This window comes from Theropithecus gelada, chromosome 15 (assembly GCF_003255815.1).
Source record: "Theropithecus gelada isolate Dixy chromosome 15, Tgel_1.0, whole genome shotgun sequence".
Taxonomy (NCBI): domain Eukaryota; kingdom Metazoa; phylum Chordata; class Mammalia; order Primates; family Cercopithecidae; genus Theropithecus; species Theropithecus gelada.
In genome coordinates, this window is record NC_037683.1 from 28,812,582 (window position 1) to 28,834,510 (window position 21,929).

The 21,929-nt window shown below is 38.2% G+C and overlaps 1 protein-coding gene across 6 annotated transcripts in view; it reads left to right on the plus strand.

Moving 5' to 3' along the window:
• PTBP3 (polypyrimidine tract binding protein 3) overlaps positions 1-21,929 on the plus strand; it is a 117,149-nt gene that overhangs the window by 22,296 nt on the left and 72,924 nt on the right. For 4 of the 6 annotated variants that reach the window (XM_025359276.1, XM_025359272.1, XM_025359278.1 and 1 more), the window contains one exon: positions 14,580-14,664. In XM_025359276.1, coding sequence (XP_025215061.1) covers positions 14,662-14,664 — 3 coding nt within the window. In that variant the 5' untranslated portion in view covers positions 14,580-14,661. The remainder of the gene's footprint in view (positions 1-14,579; positions 14,665-21,929) is intronic. The other 2 variants (XM_025359273.1, XM_025359275.1) reach the window with 1 other exon arrangement.

Here is a 21,929-nt window from a genome sequence, read left to right on the forward strand (position 1 = left end):
AAGAGTACAAAGAACTCGTATATCCTTCACCCAGTTCATATTTGTGCCATTTGTCATTTGTTTATCATTTCCCCCAATTGTCTGTTTCCCCTTCTGTATATAGTGTTTCTATAGATGTAAATGTACACATACCCGTTCTTTTTTTTTTTTTTTTTTAAACAAGGTCTCATTCGTGCAGTGGTATGAACACAGATCACAGCAGCCTGGATTTCCTGGGCTCAAGTGATCCTCTTGTCTCAGTCCTTGAATAGCTGGGACCACAGGCATGCACCACCAGGCCCAGTGAGTCGTTGTTGTTGTTGTTTTTTGTCGATACAGGGTCTCACTATGTTGCCCAGCCTGGTCTCAAACTCCTGGCCTTAAGTGATCCTCCTGCCTCGGCCTCCCCCCTTTTTTTTGTATCTTAATCACTTGGTTAAGGTGATTTTCTGCCAGTCTTTTCCATTGTAAAGTTACCAATTTTCTTTTCATAATCAATAATTTGTTGGAAGATGCTTTGAGACTATAGTTTATTCTTTAACCCCTAAATTTTTCTGAGTGTATTACCTATAAATAATTTCCTGTACATTACTGTGATACAGTTATCAAAATTGGGAAATTAATCTGAAATAGATCCTGAGTCTTTTTGTTTTATTACATTGACTCTTTTTTTCTTTTTAAAATAGAGATGTGGGATTTCGCTATGTTGCCCAGGCTGAAGTGCAGTGGCTACTCACAGGCACAATCATAGAGCACTGCAACCTCCAATGCCCTGGGTTCAGATGATCCTCTTGCCTCAGCCTCCCATGTAGCTGAGACTACAGGCATGCGCCACCATACCCGGCTAATTAAAAAGAAATTTTTTTTCAGAGATGGGGTTTTGCTCTTGTCCAGGCTGGTCTCAGACTCCTGGGCTTAAGCTATGCTTCTGCCTCAGCCTCCCAAGTTGCTGGGATTACAGGCCTGAGACACTGTGCCTGGCTAGCAGATCTGTTTCAGAATACAGTTGTCCCTCAGTATCTGGTGGGGGGGGGGGGGCGCAAAATCCATGCATACCCAAGTTCTCCAGTTGGCTCTGTATAGGTGAAGTCTGCCTGCATGTATAAGAAGTCAGCCTTCATATAACTGGGTTTTGCATCCTGGGAATACTGTATTTTTGATCCTCATTTGGACTCGGGCAGTTCAAACCCATGTTGTTCAGGGTCAACTGTATTTCCATATAACTTAGCACACTTCCTCCTGAATACTTTAAGTCATCTCTAGGTTATTTATAATATGATTTAAATGGTATGTAAATAGTTGCTATGCTGTATTGTTTAGGGAGTAATGACAAAAAAAGTCTGTACATGTTTATATAGATGCAGTTTTTTTCCAGATATTTTCAGTCTGTGATTGTTTGAATCCACAGATGCAGAACCCATGGATATGGTGGGCCGATCATATATTAAAAAAAAAACAAAACATTTCCACCATAACTGCAACTACCCTGGCCCCTAACCCGGATTATCATCACAGCTTCCAAACCAGAGTCCTTCCCTGTTTGTCTTGTTAAAGACTGTTCTTAACACAGCAGCCAGAGTGATCCTTTAAAAAAGCAAATTGATCTTTTCACTCCTGTTCAAAACTCTCTTTTCCTCTTTTTGCTCAGAGTAAGATTCTTTTTTTTTTTTTTTGAGACAGAGTCTCGCTCTGCCGCCCAGGCTGGAGTGCAGTGGCCTGATCTTGGCTCACTGCAAGCTCCGCCTCCTGGGTTCACGCCATTCTCCTGCCTCAGCCTCCCGAGTAGCTGGGACTACAGGCGCCCGCCACCTCGCCCGGCTAGTTTTTTTGTATTTTTTAGTAGAGACGGGGTTTTACCGTGTTAGCCAGGATGGTCTCGATCTCCTGACCTCGTGATCCGCCCGTCTCGGCCTCCCAAAGTGCTGGGATTACAGGCTTGAGCCACCGCGCCCGGCCCAGAGTAAGATTCTTTAGAACGGGCGTTAAGGCCCTGCATCACATGACACACCTTCTCTGTAATCTCTTTACTTCTCCCCTTGCTCATTCTCTTTCAGCCATAATTGATTGCCTCCTTACTGTTTTTCCAGAACATGCAAGGCATTTTGTTTCCTCTACCTACAACATTCTTCCCTCAGATATCTACATTGCTTACTCCTTACTTTTGTAAGACTTTGCTTAAATGCCTTTTTCTCTTAAGTTGTACCTTGCTGTCCTATTTGAAATTGAAATTCTTTTCACCTCTGGCACTCCTGACGTTTTTTCTCCTACTTTTTAAGAAGCACTTAAGACTTTAACACATAATACATAATTTACTTTCTTTGATAATAATTTGTTTCTTTGTGCAAGATTGTAAGCTCCATTAAGGTAAGGGCAGGGATTTTCGTTTGTCCCCTAATCTTCCCCAGTGGTTAAAAGCCTGGCACATAGCTGGTGGCTCAGTAAATATTTATTGAATTTGCTGAATGAATAAATATTATTGCTTACACATTTATACATACTGAATTCAATATATATGGGTTATAGCTATATGGTAGGAACTGAATAAATATTCAAATGAATGGCATTTTGATTGGATGTCATGAATTAGAAGGCTTTTTAGAGGAATTACTTGCAGTCATTAAAGAAAGTATTTCAATGTGCTGCCTTCAAAAAAAGTGTTGATATTTTGTTGCTAAGCTGTCCATATAAACTGAAGGCAGTCAGAATCATTTTATTGAAACTGTCCAAACAGAGTAGTTTTTAAACATTGCCACAGCTGCTCATTGAAATAATTTCCTCTACCTTTAACTATCTTTTTTATTCCCACTGCCCTAGAATCTCAACAGTGGCAGCCTTGGAATGGAAAATGTCACAAATGAACAATTTGGTAACTATTCTTTAGAGAATGTTTAGGGATAATCACACTCAGTAGATGAAAGGTGTTGATGGGGCCACAGTGTATGTGAGGGTATGATCTCAATCAAAAGGGTCAGTAGAGTTACCAGTAGCAAATGTCTTTGGGTTTAGATGTGTTTAGAGTTACAGGCGGCTATGGAAGGGTGAATGTTTAAATGTTTAAATGCTAAATGCTTAAAACAAAGCCCTTGGAGTTTCATGTAGTGCCGCACAATGAATCCGAACCTCCTATTGAATATTCTGTTTATTCCTTTATCTCTATAGTTCTTACTCAGTTTTTTTTTTTTCTTTGAGACGGAGTCTCGCGCTGTGGCCCAGGCTGGAGTGCAGTGGCATGATCCTGGCTCACTGCAGCCTCCACCTCCCTGGTTCAAGCAATTCCCCTGCCTCAGCTACTCAAGTAGCTGGGATTACGGGCACCTACCACCACACCCAGCTAATTTTTTGTATTTTTAGTAGAGACGGGGTTTCACCATGTTGGCCAGACTGATCTCAAACTCCTGACCTCAGGCAATCTGCCCGCCTCGGCCTCCGAAAAGTGCTGGAATTACAGGAGTGAGCTACCACACCCGGCCTATTACTTTTTTTAAAAAAAAGTTTTGAACGTCGATTATGTATGAAACATTGTAGTAGGTTCTGTAGAGGAGTATATAAAGGTAAGTAATCAATAAGTGCATATAGTATAGTGAGACTCCATATAAATATCACTTTTATTTCTGTTTCTGGAAGAACTTAGGGCAGAACCAATGTGAGTTTTCTGTCCTGGGAAGTGTTCACACAGGGTCACTAGACTATCTGCTGGAAAAAGGTCCGACTTGGGTATTTCAGTATTTAAGATTCTATTAATTAAAAAAAAAAAGGTCTAGGATTCTGGAAAATTATGAAATAGTTTTTTGATAGCCTCTTTTGTATAGTCATGTAGTGTCTTGATAGATTTAAACAAATATATTTTCTTGAATTTCATATGCATTTGGTTTATTTTCAGAATCATCTGTACATGTTACTTCATTGGCTTTACTTTAATGCTAAATAAAACCAATTCCTATCAAATTTGATGATGAAACACTTATTTGTGTTGTTTAATTACAGTATTTCTTTGCTTTGTTCGCCCCGTGAATTATGCATCAGCAGGCGAGAGCTTCAGTAATTGATACTTGAGCCAGTAAAGCTGATTGGTGTTTTGACTTAGCCAGAGAGCTGACAAGTCCACAGAGCAACCGCTGGACTTATGTAAATTTGCTGTGTGTTTCTAAGGAGACTGTCCTTAGAAACACACAGTGTTGTTTGCAACCAGCACCTGCCCTGCCACTCCCCCATGTCTTCACATTTGGCTTATTCAGGCCTTACCTGTGGTACAGTCTTTTTTCTTTTGGTCATCTGCATTCACTTGTCCAAGTTTTCCTTCCTTTTAAAAATGTCTCCATTCTGCTTGATTATCTTCCATTCTTCCCTTAAACCGTAATCTGTTATCATAGCAGTCAAACCTTATGTAAGTAAAATTGCTTTTGAGACACTTAGGATATGAATATTAAGTATAATTTTGATAAATACTTTTCATTTTATATTGAAGTAGTCTGTAATTAAATGCAGTGATTTCCGGAGAAAGAATTTATGTCTAGGAAAGAAAAGTTTTGTTTTGTTTTTTTAAAATAAAAGGAGTAAGTTTAACATTGCAGTGGCTCAAGCCTATAATTCCAACACTTTGGGAAGCCTAGGCAGGAGGATCACTTGAGCCCAGGAGTTTGAGACCACCCTGGGCAACAAAGTGAGACCCCATCCCTACAAAAAATAAAAATAAAAAATAGCTGGGCATGGTGGTGCTTGCCTCTAGTCCTAGCTACTCAGAAGACCAAGGCAGGAGGATTGCTTGAGCCCTGATTATGCCACTGTACTCCATCCTGGGTGATGGAGCAATACCCTGTCTCAAAAAAAGGGAATGTTTAAAGCAGGGCTTCCCTGGGCCACATTGGAAGAATTGTTTTATGCCACACATAAAATACACTAACACTGATGATAGCCGATGAGCTAACAACAAAAACACCAAAAAATCTAATGTTTTAAGAAAGTTTATGAATTTGCGTTGGGAGGCACTCAAAGCCATCCTGTGCTGCATGTCGCCCTTGGGCTGCATGTTGGACAAGGTTGGTTTAAAGTAATAATACAGAACTAATAACTCTGTTTTTCTCATCTTTTACAATGTTTTACAAAGTAATGTGACTCTTGGGATTTAGGTTTTATAATATCAAAAAAGCCTTTGTTTTCTGTAATTTGAAAATGAGTTCTTGGGAAAAAACTTGGCTAGAAAATTGTGGTTGTCAGAATTATTTTATGACTAATTTTCAAATGTAAGTTTCTTTTGTTCTCTTTGTCTTTTGTTTATCATATTCTGAAATTTTTAAGGGGAAAAAGTTACCAGCTTTTAAAAGTGTCATAATTACTTGAGAAACGTCTTGTTTATTTTTTATAAAGAATGATAAAACATTTCCAGGAATGAAACTTTATGATCTTATTTATCTTTTTTATTTTTTATTTTGAGACAGGGTCTCCCTTTGTCACCCAGGCCAGAGTGCAGTGGCATGATCTTGGCTCACTGAACCTCAACCTCCTGACTCAATTGATCCTCTCACCTCAGCCCCCCAAGTAGCTGGGACTACAGGTGCGTGGTACCATGCCTGGCTAATTTTTTTGTGTTTTTGGTAGAGATGGGATCTCATTCTGTTGCCCAGGCTGGTCTTGAACTCCTGAGCTCAAGTGATCCCCCGACCTTGGCCTCCCAGCGTGCTGGGATTACAGGCATGAGCCACCCCGCCTGGCATATATCTTATATTTTAATTGCTCTTGATGTGTAATAAGACAATAAAAATCGCTATTCCAACACTTCAGTTGATACTAGGGTTCCCTTTATGTGTTATTTTAGGCGTGTTTTATTCTTTTCAAAAAGCTCTTCCTATTATCATTGAAATAGAATTGAAGTAGAATTATCAAATGTAATTGTTTATTTTGAAGACTTTGCAACTTTCACCATATCCTTATAAATAGAGTTTATATTTTGAATGTGACAGTTAAGATGTTGCATTAATTTAAGAAATTCAAATTTGGCCAATACTTTGGGAGGCCAAGGTGGGTGGATCACCTGAGGTCAGGAGTTCGAGACCAGTCTGACCAACATGGCTAAACCCCGTCTCTACTAAAAATATAAAAATTGGTTGGGCGTGGTGGTGTGTGCCTGTAATCCCAGCTACTCGGGAGGCTGAGGCAGGAGAATCACTTGAACCCAGGAAACAGAGGTTGCAGTGAACCCTGTAGCGCCACTGTACTCCATCCTGGGTGACAGAGCAAGACTCTGTCTCAAAAAAAAAAAAGGAAGTACAAATTTAAATTAATTTTCTGGTTTTTCTATACTTGAATATTTGATCTCATTCTCAGACTACTGTTTTTCTTTACAGATGGAAGTCCAATGGTAATTCAAAGGTTAAGAATGGTTTTTTTTTTTTTTTTTTTTTTGCCCAGGCACAGTGGTTTAGGCCTCTAATCCCAGCACTTTGGAAGGTTGAGGCGGGCAAATAGCTTGATCCCAGTAGACCAGCTTGAGCAACATGGTGAAACCCCGTCTCTACAAAAAAATACAAAAATTAGCTAGGCATGGTGGCATGCATATGTGGTCCCTGCTACTCAGGAGGCCGAGGTGGGAGGATCGCCTGAGCCTGGGAGATTGAGGTTGCAGTGTGCTGTGCACCGCACTTCAGCCTGGGTTGACAGAGTGAGACCTTGTTTAAAAAAAAAAAAAGTGTAAGAAATATTAAGCAAATTAATACTTTTGTTATATTTATTTAACCATGTGAAGAATTAGGCCAACTGTGATGTTTTGAGACAAGGTCCACGCAAGACTGCCCTTACATCTGACACCAGTTGTAAGTGTAGGGGATTCCCGAAGCTACCCACAGGTTCAATAATTTGCTAGAAAGACTCACGGAAGTCACTGAAAGCACTTATACTCCCAGCGTGGTTTGCTACAGGGAAAGGACACAGATTAAAATCAAGCCTAGGGAAGAAATGCCTAAGGCAGGGTCCTGGAAAGTACCATCGTCCCCGCTCCATGGACACATTACTTCCCCAGCATCGGTGTGTGACAGTAGGCATGGAGTATTATCAACCAGGGAAACTCACTGGATCCTTGGTGTTTACAGTTTTTGTTGGAACACTATTATATAGGCCTAAATAATTTATTGTTCACGAGGCTGATTTCAGTCTAGTTTCCAGCCCCTTCAGGTGTGACCCAAAGCTCCTACCCTAAATCACATTATCCATCTTTCTGGCATGGCTATTCCTTACCCTATGACTGTCTGGTGACCCAAGGCCGCCAGGCAGAAACAAACAAACAAAAAACAGTCCTCAGGCGTGATATTTCAAGGACTTAGAGATTACCTCCAAGAAGGAAAGGGCAAAAGCCACACCTTTCTTTGGGCAAGGTAAGTTTTTTACTACACAAACTGTGGGCCATATTAAAATGAGGCAGTCATTTGCTAATTTTAACAGTATTTGAAAGACTCCTGTAGAAATAAAAATGCTTCTTAGTCATCACTTGTAGTGCAGTAGTAACTTGAAGTTACCCTACATTTTGCTATAGGAATTTGAGGTTTCTTGTAGTTTTACCTTTTCCTCAAAAAACAAAAGTTGTCTGTTTCACTTCTGAATATTCTGAAAAAATGCTATATTGAAGATTTACTGATATAAATTATGTAATAATAGACAAAACACTATAATTTAAAATAGGGGAATAGTTAAGGATGTTATTATAAAATTATGATAATCTACTAAAAATAATTGTGATGCAACCTGGGCAAAATTGCAAGAGTCTGCAAAAAAATAAACGATTAATCAGTAGAACCAAATATAATAATAAAATTTTTTCCGTCTACAAAAATTAAAAAATCAGCTGGGCAAAGTGATGCATGCCTCTAGTCCTAGATACATGGGAGGCTAAGGTGCGAGGATTGCTTGACCTGGAAGGTTGAGGCTGCAGTGAGGTATGATCATCCCACTGCAGTCCAGCCTGAGTGACAGAGCGAGACTCTGTCTCACAAAATAAGTAAATGAATAGTGACAGGCTAACAACATGGAGAGAGCTTATCAGCTAAAGGATAATAAAGCAGAGCATAGATTCATATTATAACTTCGTAAAATACGTATTAAGATAAATGACTTATCAAAATGAAATATGATCCAGCTATTTCATATTCATAGATATATTCTGAGATAACTGGATAAGTAGGCAAAGATGCTTAAATAAGGTGGTTACAGTGAAAATTTTTGCTTTTTTTTTTCTCTAAACAAATCTCATCACAGTGTTCTGCAGGAAAAATTCAAATGCATAGGCAGATACATGCTTTATTCTTTTTCTCAAAGGTTAACCGTAAGTGAGACTTTAATAAATGTCCTGTACAATTCTATACAAAGAAGGTATGGACTCTGGTACTAAAAATGGATACTTTTTTTCCCCCACTCTCGAGACAGTCTGACTCTGTTGCCCAGGCTGGAGTGCAGTGGTGTAATCTCGGCTCACTGCAACCTCAGCCTTCTGGGTTCAAGTGATTCTTGTGCCTCAGCCTTCTGAGTAGTGGAGATTACAGGCATGCACCACCATACCTGGCTAATTTTTGTATTTTTAGTAGAGATGGGGTTTCACTGTGTTGGTCAGGCTGGTCTCGAACTCCCGACCTCAGGTGATCTACCTGCCTTGGCCTCCCAAAGTGCTGGGATTACAGGCATGATCCACTGTGCCCAGCCTGTAGTATTGATTGGTTGATTGAGACAGAGTCTTGCTCTGTTGCCCAGGCTGGAGGGTAGTGGTGTGATCTTGGCTTACTGCAACCTCTGCTTCCCAGGTTAAAGTGATACTCCTACCTCTGTCTCCCCAGTAGCTGGGACTACAGGTGCACACCACCACACCTGGCTAATTTTTGTATTTTTAGTAGAGATGGGATTTCACCATATTGGTCAGGCTGGTCTTGATCTGCCTGCCTCAGCCTTCCAAAGTGCTGGAATTACAGGCATGAGCCACTGCACCCAGCCTGTAGTATTTATTTTTTAGCTGCCCATGTGATTGTATTGAGTAGCCAAGGCAGAGGGCTGTTAATCTTGTACCTGATACTCTGCTATAGGCTAGTATAATATAGTATAAAGGCGCAAATAGACCTCAAGGTATCTAAGAACTTTGTGTACATATTTGACAAAATTATGATATTGATAATTATAAACATAGGAATAATAGATTATGTGAACTGAACTAAAATTCTAGAACCATACACATTTTAATGTTGAAAGATGGTAAAAATTACGTTGAACCTTTTCACTTGGGATAGAAAAATTCTTAAGGATTGGTGCCATTTTATCTGTGACTAGTAGATAGGATTGGATATGTAGCAAAGGGATAGTGCTTGAAGCAGGAGAATATCATAAAAAGATGCAGAATAAGTATGATTTATTTGGAGAAAATTACATGACAGGGGAGTGTTATTGTGAGGAAGAGATCCAGATTAGAGAGAGCGTTTCATTGCCATCACAGGCGTTTAGACTTGATTCAGTAACCAGTAGAATAATTTCACATTAATGGTTGATTGGAGATTTATTTGGTAGGAAACTAGGTAACAGTTTATTGAATGAGATAAAAATAGAAAAAAATATGAGTAACTTACTTCCCTGTCAAATTGAAACTGAAATGGCATGTGTGCATTAGGAAGAATATAGTCAGGCCATGCATGGTGGCTCACGCCGGTAGTCTTAGCACTTTAGAAGGCTGAGGTGGGCAGATCACTTGAGGTCAGGAGTTCGAGACCAGCCTGACCAACACGGTGAAACCCTGTCTCTACTAAAAATACAAAAATTAGCTGGGTGTTGTGGTGGACATCTGTAATCCTAGCTGCTCAGGAGGCTGAGGCATGAGAATCATTGGAACCCAGGAGGCGGAGGTTGCAGTGAGCTAAGATCGTGTCACTGTACTCCAGCCTGGGTGACAGAGCAAGACTTTGTCTAAAAAAAAAAAAAAGAAGACTATAGTCAGCTTTTGGGATTCTTAGCCCTTATCTGGGGCCTGTGTTAACAGTTTAACACCTCCTCTAGGTGCCTTTCTGGTAATCTCAAGTGTCTCTAAGAAAGTGTTTTCCTGTACATTTCTTCTTACTAGTTTTTTTATGTCAAAAATATGAAAAGAGTTGGTTCCTCACAGCAGGTAACTTGTTTGGATGGTAGAAAGGTGTTTGTGCTTTTGACTTCTCAAATGTTTGACTTTCAAGATACTGCCTTTTCTTTTTTCTCACCAATTTTTCCTTTAACTCTTTTGGTAGATTTCTTATTTGCCTTTCCCTTGAGCTGTTGTATCCCTTTATAGTTTTGTTTTAGAGAGGGTATTAGGTCAATTTTTTCTTTTTCATTTTACAAAAAGCTATTTGCTGTCAATTGAAATTTGTGTAGTTTCTGGTGTATGTTATCTATCTTTTGTAATGTTTCTTTCTTTTCTTTTTGTTCTGCTTATCTTTGAAGGGATGCCTTCTGGACCACTGTTGTACAGAGGCACAGAGTTGAGAATGATCTGTAACAGCGGGCTGTGGCAGAGTTGAACACAGGTGTTAGTGATGACTGTTCTAAGACAGCAAGACTCTCAAGCCAGTAGGAATCCTTTGGCTCAGAATGAAGTACCTGTTATCCTATATTTTATTTTTTAATTTTAATTTTATTAAACTTTTCAAACAATTAGAGATGCATGGCAAGTTGTAAAGATACTACAGAAAGGTCCTGTGTGCCCCTCACAAAGTTTCCTCCAGTGGTCACATCTTATGTAATTATAGTACACCATCAAAACAGGAGCATTGGTATTGGCACAGTGCCTGTATATAGTTCTATTTGATTTTATTGCATATGTAGATTCTCATAACTACCATCATAGTCAAGATACAGAACTAATCCATCACCACAAAGATCTCCTTATGGTACCGTATATAATCATACCTACCACCTCCGCCCAACCATCTTTACCTCCTGGCAACCGCTAATCTGTTTTCCATCTCTATGATTTTTGTCATTTTGAGAATACTGTAGGTGAAATCATAGAGCATATTATCTTTTGAGGTTGCTAAGTGTATGTTTAGTTTTTTTTAAGAAAACACCAAACTACTTTCCAGAGTGTCTGTACCATTTTACATTGCTACCAGCAATGTATGAGAGATCCATTTTTTCCACATCCTGGTCTGCATTTGATATTGTAACTTTTTATTTTAGGTGTTCTGATAGTTAAGTGGTAGTATCATGGTCTTACTTTTTTCTTGAAGTGGCTTTTGATTTCCATTTCCTTAATGACTAATTAGGTTGAGCATCTTTTCATGTACTCACTGGCCTTCTTTGGAGAAATACCTTTTCAAATCCAATGGGTTGTCTTTTTTTATTGTTGAGCTTAAGGGCTCTTAGGTGTTCTAGGTACCAGTTTCTTGTGAGATACGTGATTTGCAAATACTTTCTTCCATTCTCTGTGTTGTCTTTTTATTCTCTCAATGATGTTCTTTGAAATACAAAAGTTTTTATATTTGACAAAGTGCAGTTCAGTTTATTTATTTTTTGTCATTTGTGCTTTTGCTTTTGATAATCCATTTTTTTAAAAAATTTTTATTTAAAAGATACGGGGTCTCCCTGTGTTTCCCAGGTTGGTCTTGAACTCTTGACCTTAAGTGATCCTCCCTCCTTGGCCTCCCAAAGTGCTGGGAATACAGGTGTGAGCCACTGTGCCCAGCTTTTTGTACCCTATATAAATGCAACAATATAGCATGTATTCTTTGTGACTGACTTTTTTTTTTTTTTTCTTTGATACGGAGTCTCGCTTTGTCGTCCAGGCTGGAGTGCAGTGGCATGATCTCGGCTCACTGCAACATGTGCCTTCTGGGTTCATGCCATTCTCCTGCCTCAGCCTCCTGAGTAGCTGGGACTACAGGTGCCCGCCACCAGGCCCGGCTAATTTTTTGTATTTTTAGTAGAGACGGGGTTTCACCATGTTAGACAGGATGGTCTTGATCTCCTGACCTTGTGATCTGCCCACCTCGGCCTCCCAAAGTGCTGGGATTACAGGTGTGAGCCACCGCGCCCGGCCGTGACTGACTTTTTAGGTTTGTGAGATTTGTTTATGTTATGTGGAGCCGTAGTTCATTCTCATTGTTGTATAGTCATTGCATACATTTACAAACATTCACTCAGCTATTCTACAGTTGATGGCATTTAGTTGTTTCCAGTTTGACGAGTACAAATAATGCTGCTGAAGACAATCTGACATGTCTGGGTGCACACAAGCAGGCGATATCTTGGGGTTTATGCATCGGAGTAGACTATATAGGGATCCTAGTATATTCATATATTTGGCTTTAGTAGATTGGATCAGACAGTTTTCCAAGTGGTACCAGTTTACACTCCCACTAAGTTATACTTAGCTCCCATGTAAGAGTTTTTGTTACTCCATATTATTACTAACATCATATTGTCAATCTTTTTAATATTATAGTATTTCATGCTGGTTTTAACTTGCATTTCCCTGATGACCAATGAGGATGCGGTCAAATATCTTATGTTTGATTGGATATGGTATTAGTCATTTATATGTGGTTTAAGAAAACATTTATTTCTTGTTCACTTAGAATGGTGGTAGCTGTTATGGAGCTATACTTGTTATTCTGAGAATCAGGCTGAAAGAGTACCTCCTATTTGAGATACGCTCTTACTTCAGAGAGAAAGAGAAAAAACTAGCAGAAATGACTGATATCTTTGAAATTACTGTTTGGATTAAGTATAGGTCCTGTCCATTCGTGTTCCATTGCCCAAAGGATATTACAAAACCGTGTTCATTGTCAGTGGGGAAGGGAGTTATACTCCTCCCACTGGAGGCATTGCAAGTCACATGACCATGGTCGGGGGTGAATAATTCTTGTTCAGGAAAAGGAGAGGGTACAAATACTCTGGAACGGTAACATAGTCCACCACTTTGTGAGATGGCTGTTCAAGTCTCTTGTCATTTTTTGGTTATCTTGGCTTTTTCTTACTGAATTCTAGTGTTTTGTTTTTCCTTTTTTCTTTTTCTTACTACGTTCTGGATATAAATCCTTTGTTGGTTTTATGTATTGCAGATATCTTCTTATTCCATGACTTGTCTATTTATTCTCCTAATGATGTCTTTTGTTAAATAAAATTGTCAATATTATCTAGCTTGTCAGTATTTTTGCTTTATAGTTGTGCTTTTTGTTATTCTTGAAAAAATACATTTCTGCAAATCTCTGAAGAGCTAAAGTGACCACCCTCAAGTGGTTTTTAAGATTATATTAACTTGATGTATGGATAGAAACGTACTGATGCTATCTCATATGTGTGGAAGATACATCTGTTAGTAATGCATTTAACCAAATTCCTCATATAAAAATCATGTTGAGTAAGTTTTAATTTTTACTATTAATACATTTAAAGCCGCGAAAATGTAACTTTCTCTATTTGCAGATAGCCAGCAAACCACAAAATCTGTTAATTATCATATGTAACCTGATAATATCTACATCTCAACTATTATTAGGAAGACCTGTGCTTTAAGTGAGGCCTTAGTCTTGATTTTTCTGGGAGTTGAGATTTTCAGTTTTCTTTTATCCTGCTTACTTAATCCCTTCTTCTTGTTCCGGGATGTTACTATAAATTTCTGGTGAAATATCCAAAGGGAGTAATTTCTGGATGTTTAATACAGGACTTGTTTAAATAATTGTATTTCTATTATGTAGATATATTGGTGGTTTGTCTTTCTTCAGCAAAGACTGAAGTTGTTCCCTACAAAAGTGGCAGCTACACTTAAACATGAAATATGTGCTGTAACACTGTTACTGTTCTAATATTTGTAGGATTGTTTGGGGATTATTTTTATTATCCAGTGGATCAAAACACTTGTTCTTAAAAATTGACCAAGCTAAACCGATAGTACTATTTAAAATAGGTTGGTTTTAACTTTGTACACAGTATTTATTGTCCTTCCTAAAAGTAATCTTGTAAATGTTGGTCATAGATCTTACGTTACAATGAAAAGACTTCTCTGACTTACTTTTTAGTGTTGCCAGTCGGTTTTGGAAGTTGATCAAAACTCTTACCTGAAAAAAAGAGTAAATTACTTAAACAGTTGTTTAAGAACTAGTCTGTATTAAAGATCATTTTGAGGATTAATGGATAAAAAGTTATTGATTATAAAGAATTTGGCCAATATGGAAATGAATTATATTTTCAATACATTGGTATTGAAAAGTCAGGATTCTTAGGGAGGACTGTACAAACTGTTTGGATATAAATGTATGCTACAAAAACAATGTTATAATGCAACCCCCTAAATATAGTGTGGCAGTTTCAGATGTTACATTTTGGAAACCAGGGTTTGGTTAGAAAGAATTTCAAGATTATGCCCCCATTTCTGTGGTGGCAGTTGTGTTTTTTAAATAACTAACACTATAGTTGTGGATTTCCAGTAATTTTTTCTTGCTATGCAGTTCATTTCCAACCTTTTGATTTTGTGATTCTTGAGGAGTTCCCCGTTTGATGTCTTCGTACAAAGATGAAGCAATATTATTAGCTTTTAATACTTTTAGTAGTAAATATAGACCATTATCTACAACTTGGTTTATTAACCAAACATTGGTTTTGCTTTTCAGCGGGGATCTGATGAGCTTCTTTCTTCTGGCATCATTAACGGACCTTTTACCATGAATAGTTCTACTCCTTCTGCAGGTGTGTATGGTGAGTTTTTTTTTTTTTTTTTTTTTAAATGTTTTCTTTCCATGGGTTTCAAAATTTTTTTACAGTGTTCTTATTTTGCTTGTCTTATGTTGAAGTGCCACTGCTTATAACAGACTCTAAAATTTGTTTCAGTAAAGTACTATATACTGTTTACATAGATGAAATCACTAGTTATACCTCTGAAATTTTAAGGATTCGTTTGGATCTAATTTGATGATTCTTTTTTTGATTGATGTTCTTTGTGTTACATAATTTTGATAAAAAGACTGTCAATATGTTGGTGACCCAGAACTATTGAGTGAAAGAGCTAGATATGAAACTTGTGTTGAGGTTGGGCATGGCGGCTCACACCTGTAATCGCCAGCACTTTGGGAGGCCAAGGCTGGCTGATCACCTGAGGTCAGGAGTTCAAGACCAGCCCGGCCAACATGGCAAAACCCTGTCTCTACTAAAAATACAAAACTTAGCTGGGCGTGGTGGCAGGAACCTGTAATCCCAGCTACTCAGGAGGCTGAGGCAGGGAGAATTGCTTGAACCTGGGAAGTGGAGGTTGCAGGGAGCCGAGATGTGCCATTGCACTCAGCCTAGGGGACAGAGTGAGACTCTCTCTCAAAAACAAAAAGCAAAAAACAATTGTTTTGAGTGATGATGGACTTGGAATAGAAGTATTAAAGTATAAGACAATACGTTCTAAAAATTGAAGTAATTTACCTACCATAAGGTACCACATGATTTAAAAATAAATGTTCTTGAAATGTAGTGGCTGTAAAGTGAATTGAAGGAGTGCAGTACTGGAAAGAGAATGAGCAGTGAAGAGGCTATTGCTGTAATCCTAATAAAGGATGGTAACTGGCACTGTGGCAGTAGTAGTGTGATGAAGAAAATTGAATAACTTAAAGAAGATAAAATTGATAGTAATTGATGATTAATTGAATGTTTGAATAAGGGATTTCATCACTGATTTCCAGGGTTTGGATGTGGACTTGGATAATTGGATAGATGAATGGTAATGAATGGTTATGCCGTTCATTTCTATTCATATGTAGGAAGAACGGAGTTCGACAACACAGCAGGTTCAGATTTGTATATATTGAGTTTGAGGTTCCTGTTGAACACTCAAATGGAAATGACAGATAGGCAGTGGGTTCCTGGTCTCAACATCACGAAAGAAATTTGGTAGTATCATACACAGTTGACAACTGAAGCCATGGGCATGGAGAGTTTCAGAGAAGGGAGGGTTTCTTTATCCAGATGTTTTTGGAGTTGTAGGGAGTTAAGAATGAATGGACCTCCCTTTCCAGATCAGGAATTTATATGGTGTTTGGGACCATGGGAACGTAGATGTTCAGGAAAGTGAACAAGTATAGAGATAGAATGAAAATAACTGGATCTACCAAGCTCATTCTAGCTTATTTTAATGTAACTGTTAATAATAATTCTTTTTAAAAATGAAGGCGTTAAAGCATACAGGATAGTAGAACAATGGTATGAAATTGTAACAGCCTCAGGCACACTAGGACTTAACAGTCATTCTATTTAGGTGTTGTTATTAAAAAATTAACATCTGATTCTGTCACCTAACACTAAAATTCTGTTTAGGTGTTGTTTTGAAAAATTCTCTTAGCTTAATGTGGACATGTCTTTTTCCATGTCAACTTTAAATTTCATCTAGTTCAGTGGTGTCCAATCTTTTAGCTTCCCTGAGCCACATTGGAAGAAGAATTCTCTTGGGCCACACATAAAATACACTAACATTAACGATAGCCGATGAGCTAAAAAAACATCGCAAAACAATCTTACAACGTTTTAAGAAAGTTTACAAATTTGTGTTGGGCCACATTCAAAGCTGTTCTGGGCTGCATGCTGTGCACAGGCTGCATGTTGGACAACCTTGATCTAGTTCTAAAACAAAGAATCCTTCTTCCCCAAACCTTTACCTACAGTATCTTAGGGATTCAGATAAGAATTATGTTAGAGTTATATGTTAATGTGAAATGTCGATCATTTTGTGGTATTATCTTTCCGTTTAGGAATGTGACCTATGATTCAGTGTTTTTAGGTTCTATTTTATGTCCATTGACAATTTTGAAAAAGTTCCACACTTTTCCATATAAATCATATACTTTTCTTTTAAAATGTAATCTTAGGAATTAATGGCAGAGATTGTTTATTGTGTTCCCCAATGCTATTCTTTCGTTTTTTTTTTTTTTCCAACAGATCCTCTATTTTTGTCTGGCACATTGCTACCCAGATGAAACTACTACTTTTCTGTTCTTCCTTATAGCTAGATGTGGTCATGTAATTAAGTCCTGACAAGGTATAAGTGGAAGTGTAGTATGAAACTTTCAGGGCATCTCTGCATGGGTACACTGTTTTTCCTTTTTTCCCCTCCAATCTTATTGCCTGTGGGTGTTCCCGCTTCTTAGATGATGATGGGAATGACAGGCATCTGTAACAGAGACAGCTAGAGCCTGATAACTTTGTCACCATTCCAGAGCTGGAATTCCTACATTTAGACTTTTCATGTGAGCAAGAGATTAACTTCTTCTTTTTTTCTCTTTTGAGACTGAGTCTTGCTCTGTCTTGCCCAGGCTGGAGTGCAGTGGTGCAGTCTCTGCTTACACTAACCACCGTCTCCTGGTTTCAAGAGGTTGTCCTGACTCAGCCTCCGAGTACCTGGGATTATAGGCGCCTGCCACCATACTGGACTAATTTTTGTATTTTTAGTAGAGACAGGGTTTCACCATGTTAACCAGGTTGGTCTCGAACTCCTGACCTTGAGTGATCCACCCGCCTTGGCTTCCCAAAGTGCTGGGATTACAGGCATGAGCCTGAGATTAACTTCTTAAATAACTATTACTTCAAATGTTGTTATATACAACTAAACTTAATTTAGTATTTTTACTCTTATTGAGTGGGAATTTTTTTTTCCTATTTTCATTTTTAACGGGATACTGGAGTACAGAGAAGACCTGTGGATTTTTGAATATTTATTTTGTGTCTACTAACTTTAAAATGTCTTAGTAATTTTTTATTAGTTTTTGAATTTTGCAGTTATTCAATGATGTGTCTTCAAATAAAGATAATTTCAAGTATATAAATATATGGATTATTTTGTTAACTTGTTATATATTCAGTGGAACCTCCGTAAATGAGTTGAATAACAGTGGTATTTGTGATTATCTTTGTCTTGTTCTTAATTGCGGTGGAGGTGACTTTATTATTTAATCTTTTAATATAATGTTTGCGGTTGGGGTTTTTTGTTTTGGTTTGTTTTTCAAACAGGGTCTTGGTCTGTTGCCTAGCCTGGAGTCCAGTGTCCCAAACACGGCTCACTGCAGCCTCAACTTGCTGGGTTCAGGCAGTCCTCTCACCTCAGCCTTTTAAGTAGCTGGGACTACAGGCGTGTGCCACCACACCCAGCTAATTTTTTATTTTCTGTAGAGACGGGGCCTTACTATGTTGCCCATAGGCTGGTCTCAAACTCCTGGGATCAATCAGTCTTCCTTCCTCGGCCTCCTAAAGTGCTGGGATTACAGGCATGAGCCACTGCACCTTGCCGGGTTTTGATAATAATCCTTCATCATACTTTAATCATTTTCTTCCTTTTCTATTTTACTTAGTTTTTATTATCGATGGCTATAAATGTTACCATCATCTTTTGTGCTTCTGTTTATTGTAAGATTTGGTCTCCATTCATTTTTTGATGTAGTGAAATACAATTTCCTGATGTTGACCCATTCTTGCTTGCCTGGAATAAACCAACTTGGTCATGGGGTATTATTTCGATATGCTATATTCAGATGCAGGTTAGATGGCTAATAGAACTGTAATACAAACCTAAAAATACAGATTTAAGTTTATTTCTAAGTTCTTCTGAAGTCTGGGTAAGTAGTTAGGGGCTCACTTAGTTTCTTGAATTGTGTTGGGGACCAGACTTTTTCTCTTTTGTTGTTCTTTTATCCTCAACATGACTACTTCTCAAGATCTAAAATAGTATTCTCTCTCCATTGTACCCACAGGAAGGGTAACAAGGACAGTTGAAGCTGAACTTTTTCATCCGTTTTAGGCCATAATGATGAAAATTACACTCTAAGGGTGAGAGATGAGAAGTGGAGGCTGAGTCCCTTACAGGGACAAGACTGAGAAGTTGCACTTTTTTCTCATTCTGTTAGCTAGAACTTTGTCACATCAACACATCAGCTTCAAGGGGGCGAGGGTGAAGGGTCTAGGAAATTAGTCTTTATTCTGGTGTTCCCTGTCTAATCATAATTGAGGGAGTTCGATAACTTTACAAGGGAAGGAGAATAGAGATACTGAAGGGGACACTCTCACATATACGTTCAACCACATATATACTGTATTTTGTGTATGTTTATAATTTTTAGAGCTATATTAATAAAATATTTCTTCATTTCTTTCTATTTGTACTCTAATTGGTTAGTATTACTGTTACCATAACATCATGAAATACATATACCATATAATCAGCATCCAGAGCAAGAAATAGAACATTGCTAATACTCGCAGGAGTCGTTCTTCCCTTTTTCATTCATTTCCTCTTTCCAAGTGTATTCATTAGCCTGACTTCTAACATCATAAGTTAGTTTTTTGTGTTTGTAAACTTTATATGAATAAGCCAATAAATATAGTATATCCTCCTTCCTGTCTGGTTTCTTTCATTCAACATTATGCTTGTGAGAGTAACCCTTGTGTATTGCCCCTTTCATTCTTCTCATTTCTATATAGTATTTTATTCTATTGATGGACATTTGAATTATTTCCATTTTATACATAGTGTTGCTATGAATATTCCCTTTTTATGTGTTTCATTGCATTTGCTTGTGTGCGCTCTATCTCTCATTTTGGTCAAAAATACCAAATTTACCATCTTGTCCATTTTTGAGTGTACAGTGTAGTAATGTGTTTTTTTTTTTTTTTTTTTTTTTTTTTTTTTTTTGAGACGGAGTCTCGCGCTGTGTCACCCAGGCTGGAGTGCAGTGGCGCGATCTCGGCTCACTGCAAGCTCCGCCTCCCAGGTTCAGGCCATTCTCCTGCCTCAGCCTCCGAGTAGCTGGGACTACAGGCGCCCGCCACCACGCCCGGCTAGTTTTTTTCGTATTTTTAGTAGAGACGGGGTTTCACCATGTTAGCCAGGATGGTCTCGATCTCCTGACCTCGTGATCCGCCCGCCTCGGCCTCCCAAAGTGCTGGGATTACAGGCTTGAGCCACCATGCCCGGCCAGTGTAGTAATGTTAACTATAGGAACATTGTTGTACAACAGATCGCTAGAATTTTTTCATCTTAACAAAACTGAAACCCTATCCATTTAGCAACAACTCTTCCTTTTCTAGCCCATTCTGCTTTCTGTTTCCAAGAGTTTGGCTATTTTAGATACCTCATATAAATGGAATCATGCAGCATTTTTCTTTTTGTGATTGGCTTATTTCACTTAGCATAGTGTCCTCAAGGTTCATTTGTTGCAGCAGATGAAAGGGTTTCTCTTTTTTGTAGGGTGAATAATTGTATGTATCTACCACATTTTATTTATCCATTCATCTGTCCATGGGCATTTAGGTTGCTTCCACCTCTTAGCTATTGTGCTATTGTGAGTAATGCTGCAATGAACATGGTGTGCACATATCTCTTTGAGATCCTGTTTTTAATTCTTTTCGTTATACCAGAAGTGAGATTGCTGGATCATATGGTAATTCTGTTTTTTATTATTTTGAGGAATCATCATACTGTGCTTCATAGTGGCTGCACCATTATTCCCACCAGTAGTACACAAGGGTTTCAGTTTTTCCACATCCTTGTCAATACTTATTTTTTGGGTTTTAAATTTTTTCAAATAATGGCCATCCTAACAGATGTGACTTGATATGTGGTTTTGATTTGTATTTCCCTGATGATTAGTGATGCTGAACATCTTTTCTTGTGCTTGTTGGCTATTCGTATATCTTCTTCGGAGAAATATCTATTCTAATCCTTTACCTATTTTTTTTTTGTTTTACTAATTTTAAAATTTTCTCTGTGATAAGCCCTGTCCCCAGACTGCAATTTTCCTAGTTTATGACTGGGATGTTTTTATTGTTGTTGAGTTGTAGTAGCTCTTTATGTATTCTGAATATTAACCCCCCATCACATATGTGGTTTACAATTTTTTTCTCCCATTTCTTTCATTGCCTTTTTACTCTGTTATTCCCTTGCTGTGCAGAGGGTTTTGAGTTTGATATTAGCACCATTTGTTCATGTTTTCTTTTGTTGCTTGTGCATTTGGTGTTATATCCAAGAAATCTTTGCCAAATCCACTGTCATGAACCTTTGTCTCTTCTAGATCTTTTATAGTTTCAGGTCTTAGGTCTAGGCCTTTAATTCATTTTGAGTTATGTTTTTTTGTGTGTGGTGTAAAGTAAGGGTCAATTTCATTCTTTATAAATGTGGATATACATTTTACCAGCACCATATGTGGAAGAAACTGTTCTTTTCCTATCATGTAGCCTTGGCATCTTTGTTGAAGATCATTTGACCATGTAAGTGAGAGTTTATTTCTGGGTTCTCTAGTCTGTTCCATTGGTCCGTATGTTTGTCTTTATGTCAGTAACATACTGTTTGAATTACTATTGCTTTGTAATGTGTAGAAGTTAGGAAATGTGAGGCCTTCAGCTTTGTTTTTCTTAAGATTGCTTTGGCTATTTGGGATCCTTTGTGATTTTATATGAATGTCAGGATTTTTTTTTTTTCTCTGCAAAAATGCCATTGGGATTTTGATAGGGATTGCATTGATCCTGTAAATCACTTTATATATTATAGACATTTAAACAATTTCAAGTCTTTCAGTCCATGAACATGGATATCTTTTCTTTTCTGGTTTTTTGGAGACAGAGTTTTGCTCTTGTCGCCCAGTCTGGAGTGCAGTGGCACGATCTTGGCTCACTGCAACCTCTGCCTCCGAGGTTGAAGTGATTTTCCTGCCTCAGCCTCCTGAGTAGCTGGGACTGCAGGCGCCCGCCACCATCCCCGGCTAATTTTTGTATTTTTAGTAGAAATGGGATTTCACCATGTTGGCCAGGTTGATCTCAAACTCCTGACCTCAGGTGATCTGTTCATGTCGGCCTCTCAAAGTGCTGGGATTATAGGTGTGAGCCACTGTACCTGGCCACATTTATGGATATTCTTGACATATCTTTTCATGGACAAATGTGTGCATTTTACTTGAGTATGTGTCTAGAAGTGGAATTGTTGGGTCCTAGCATGTGCAGGT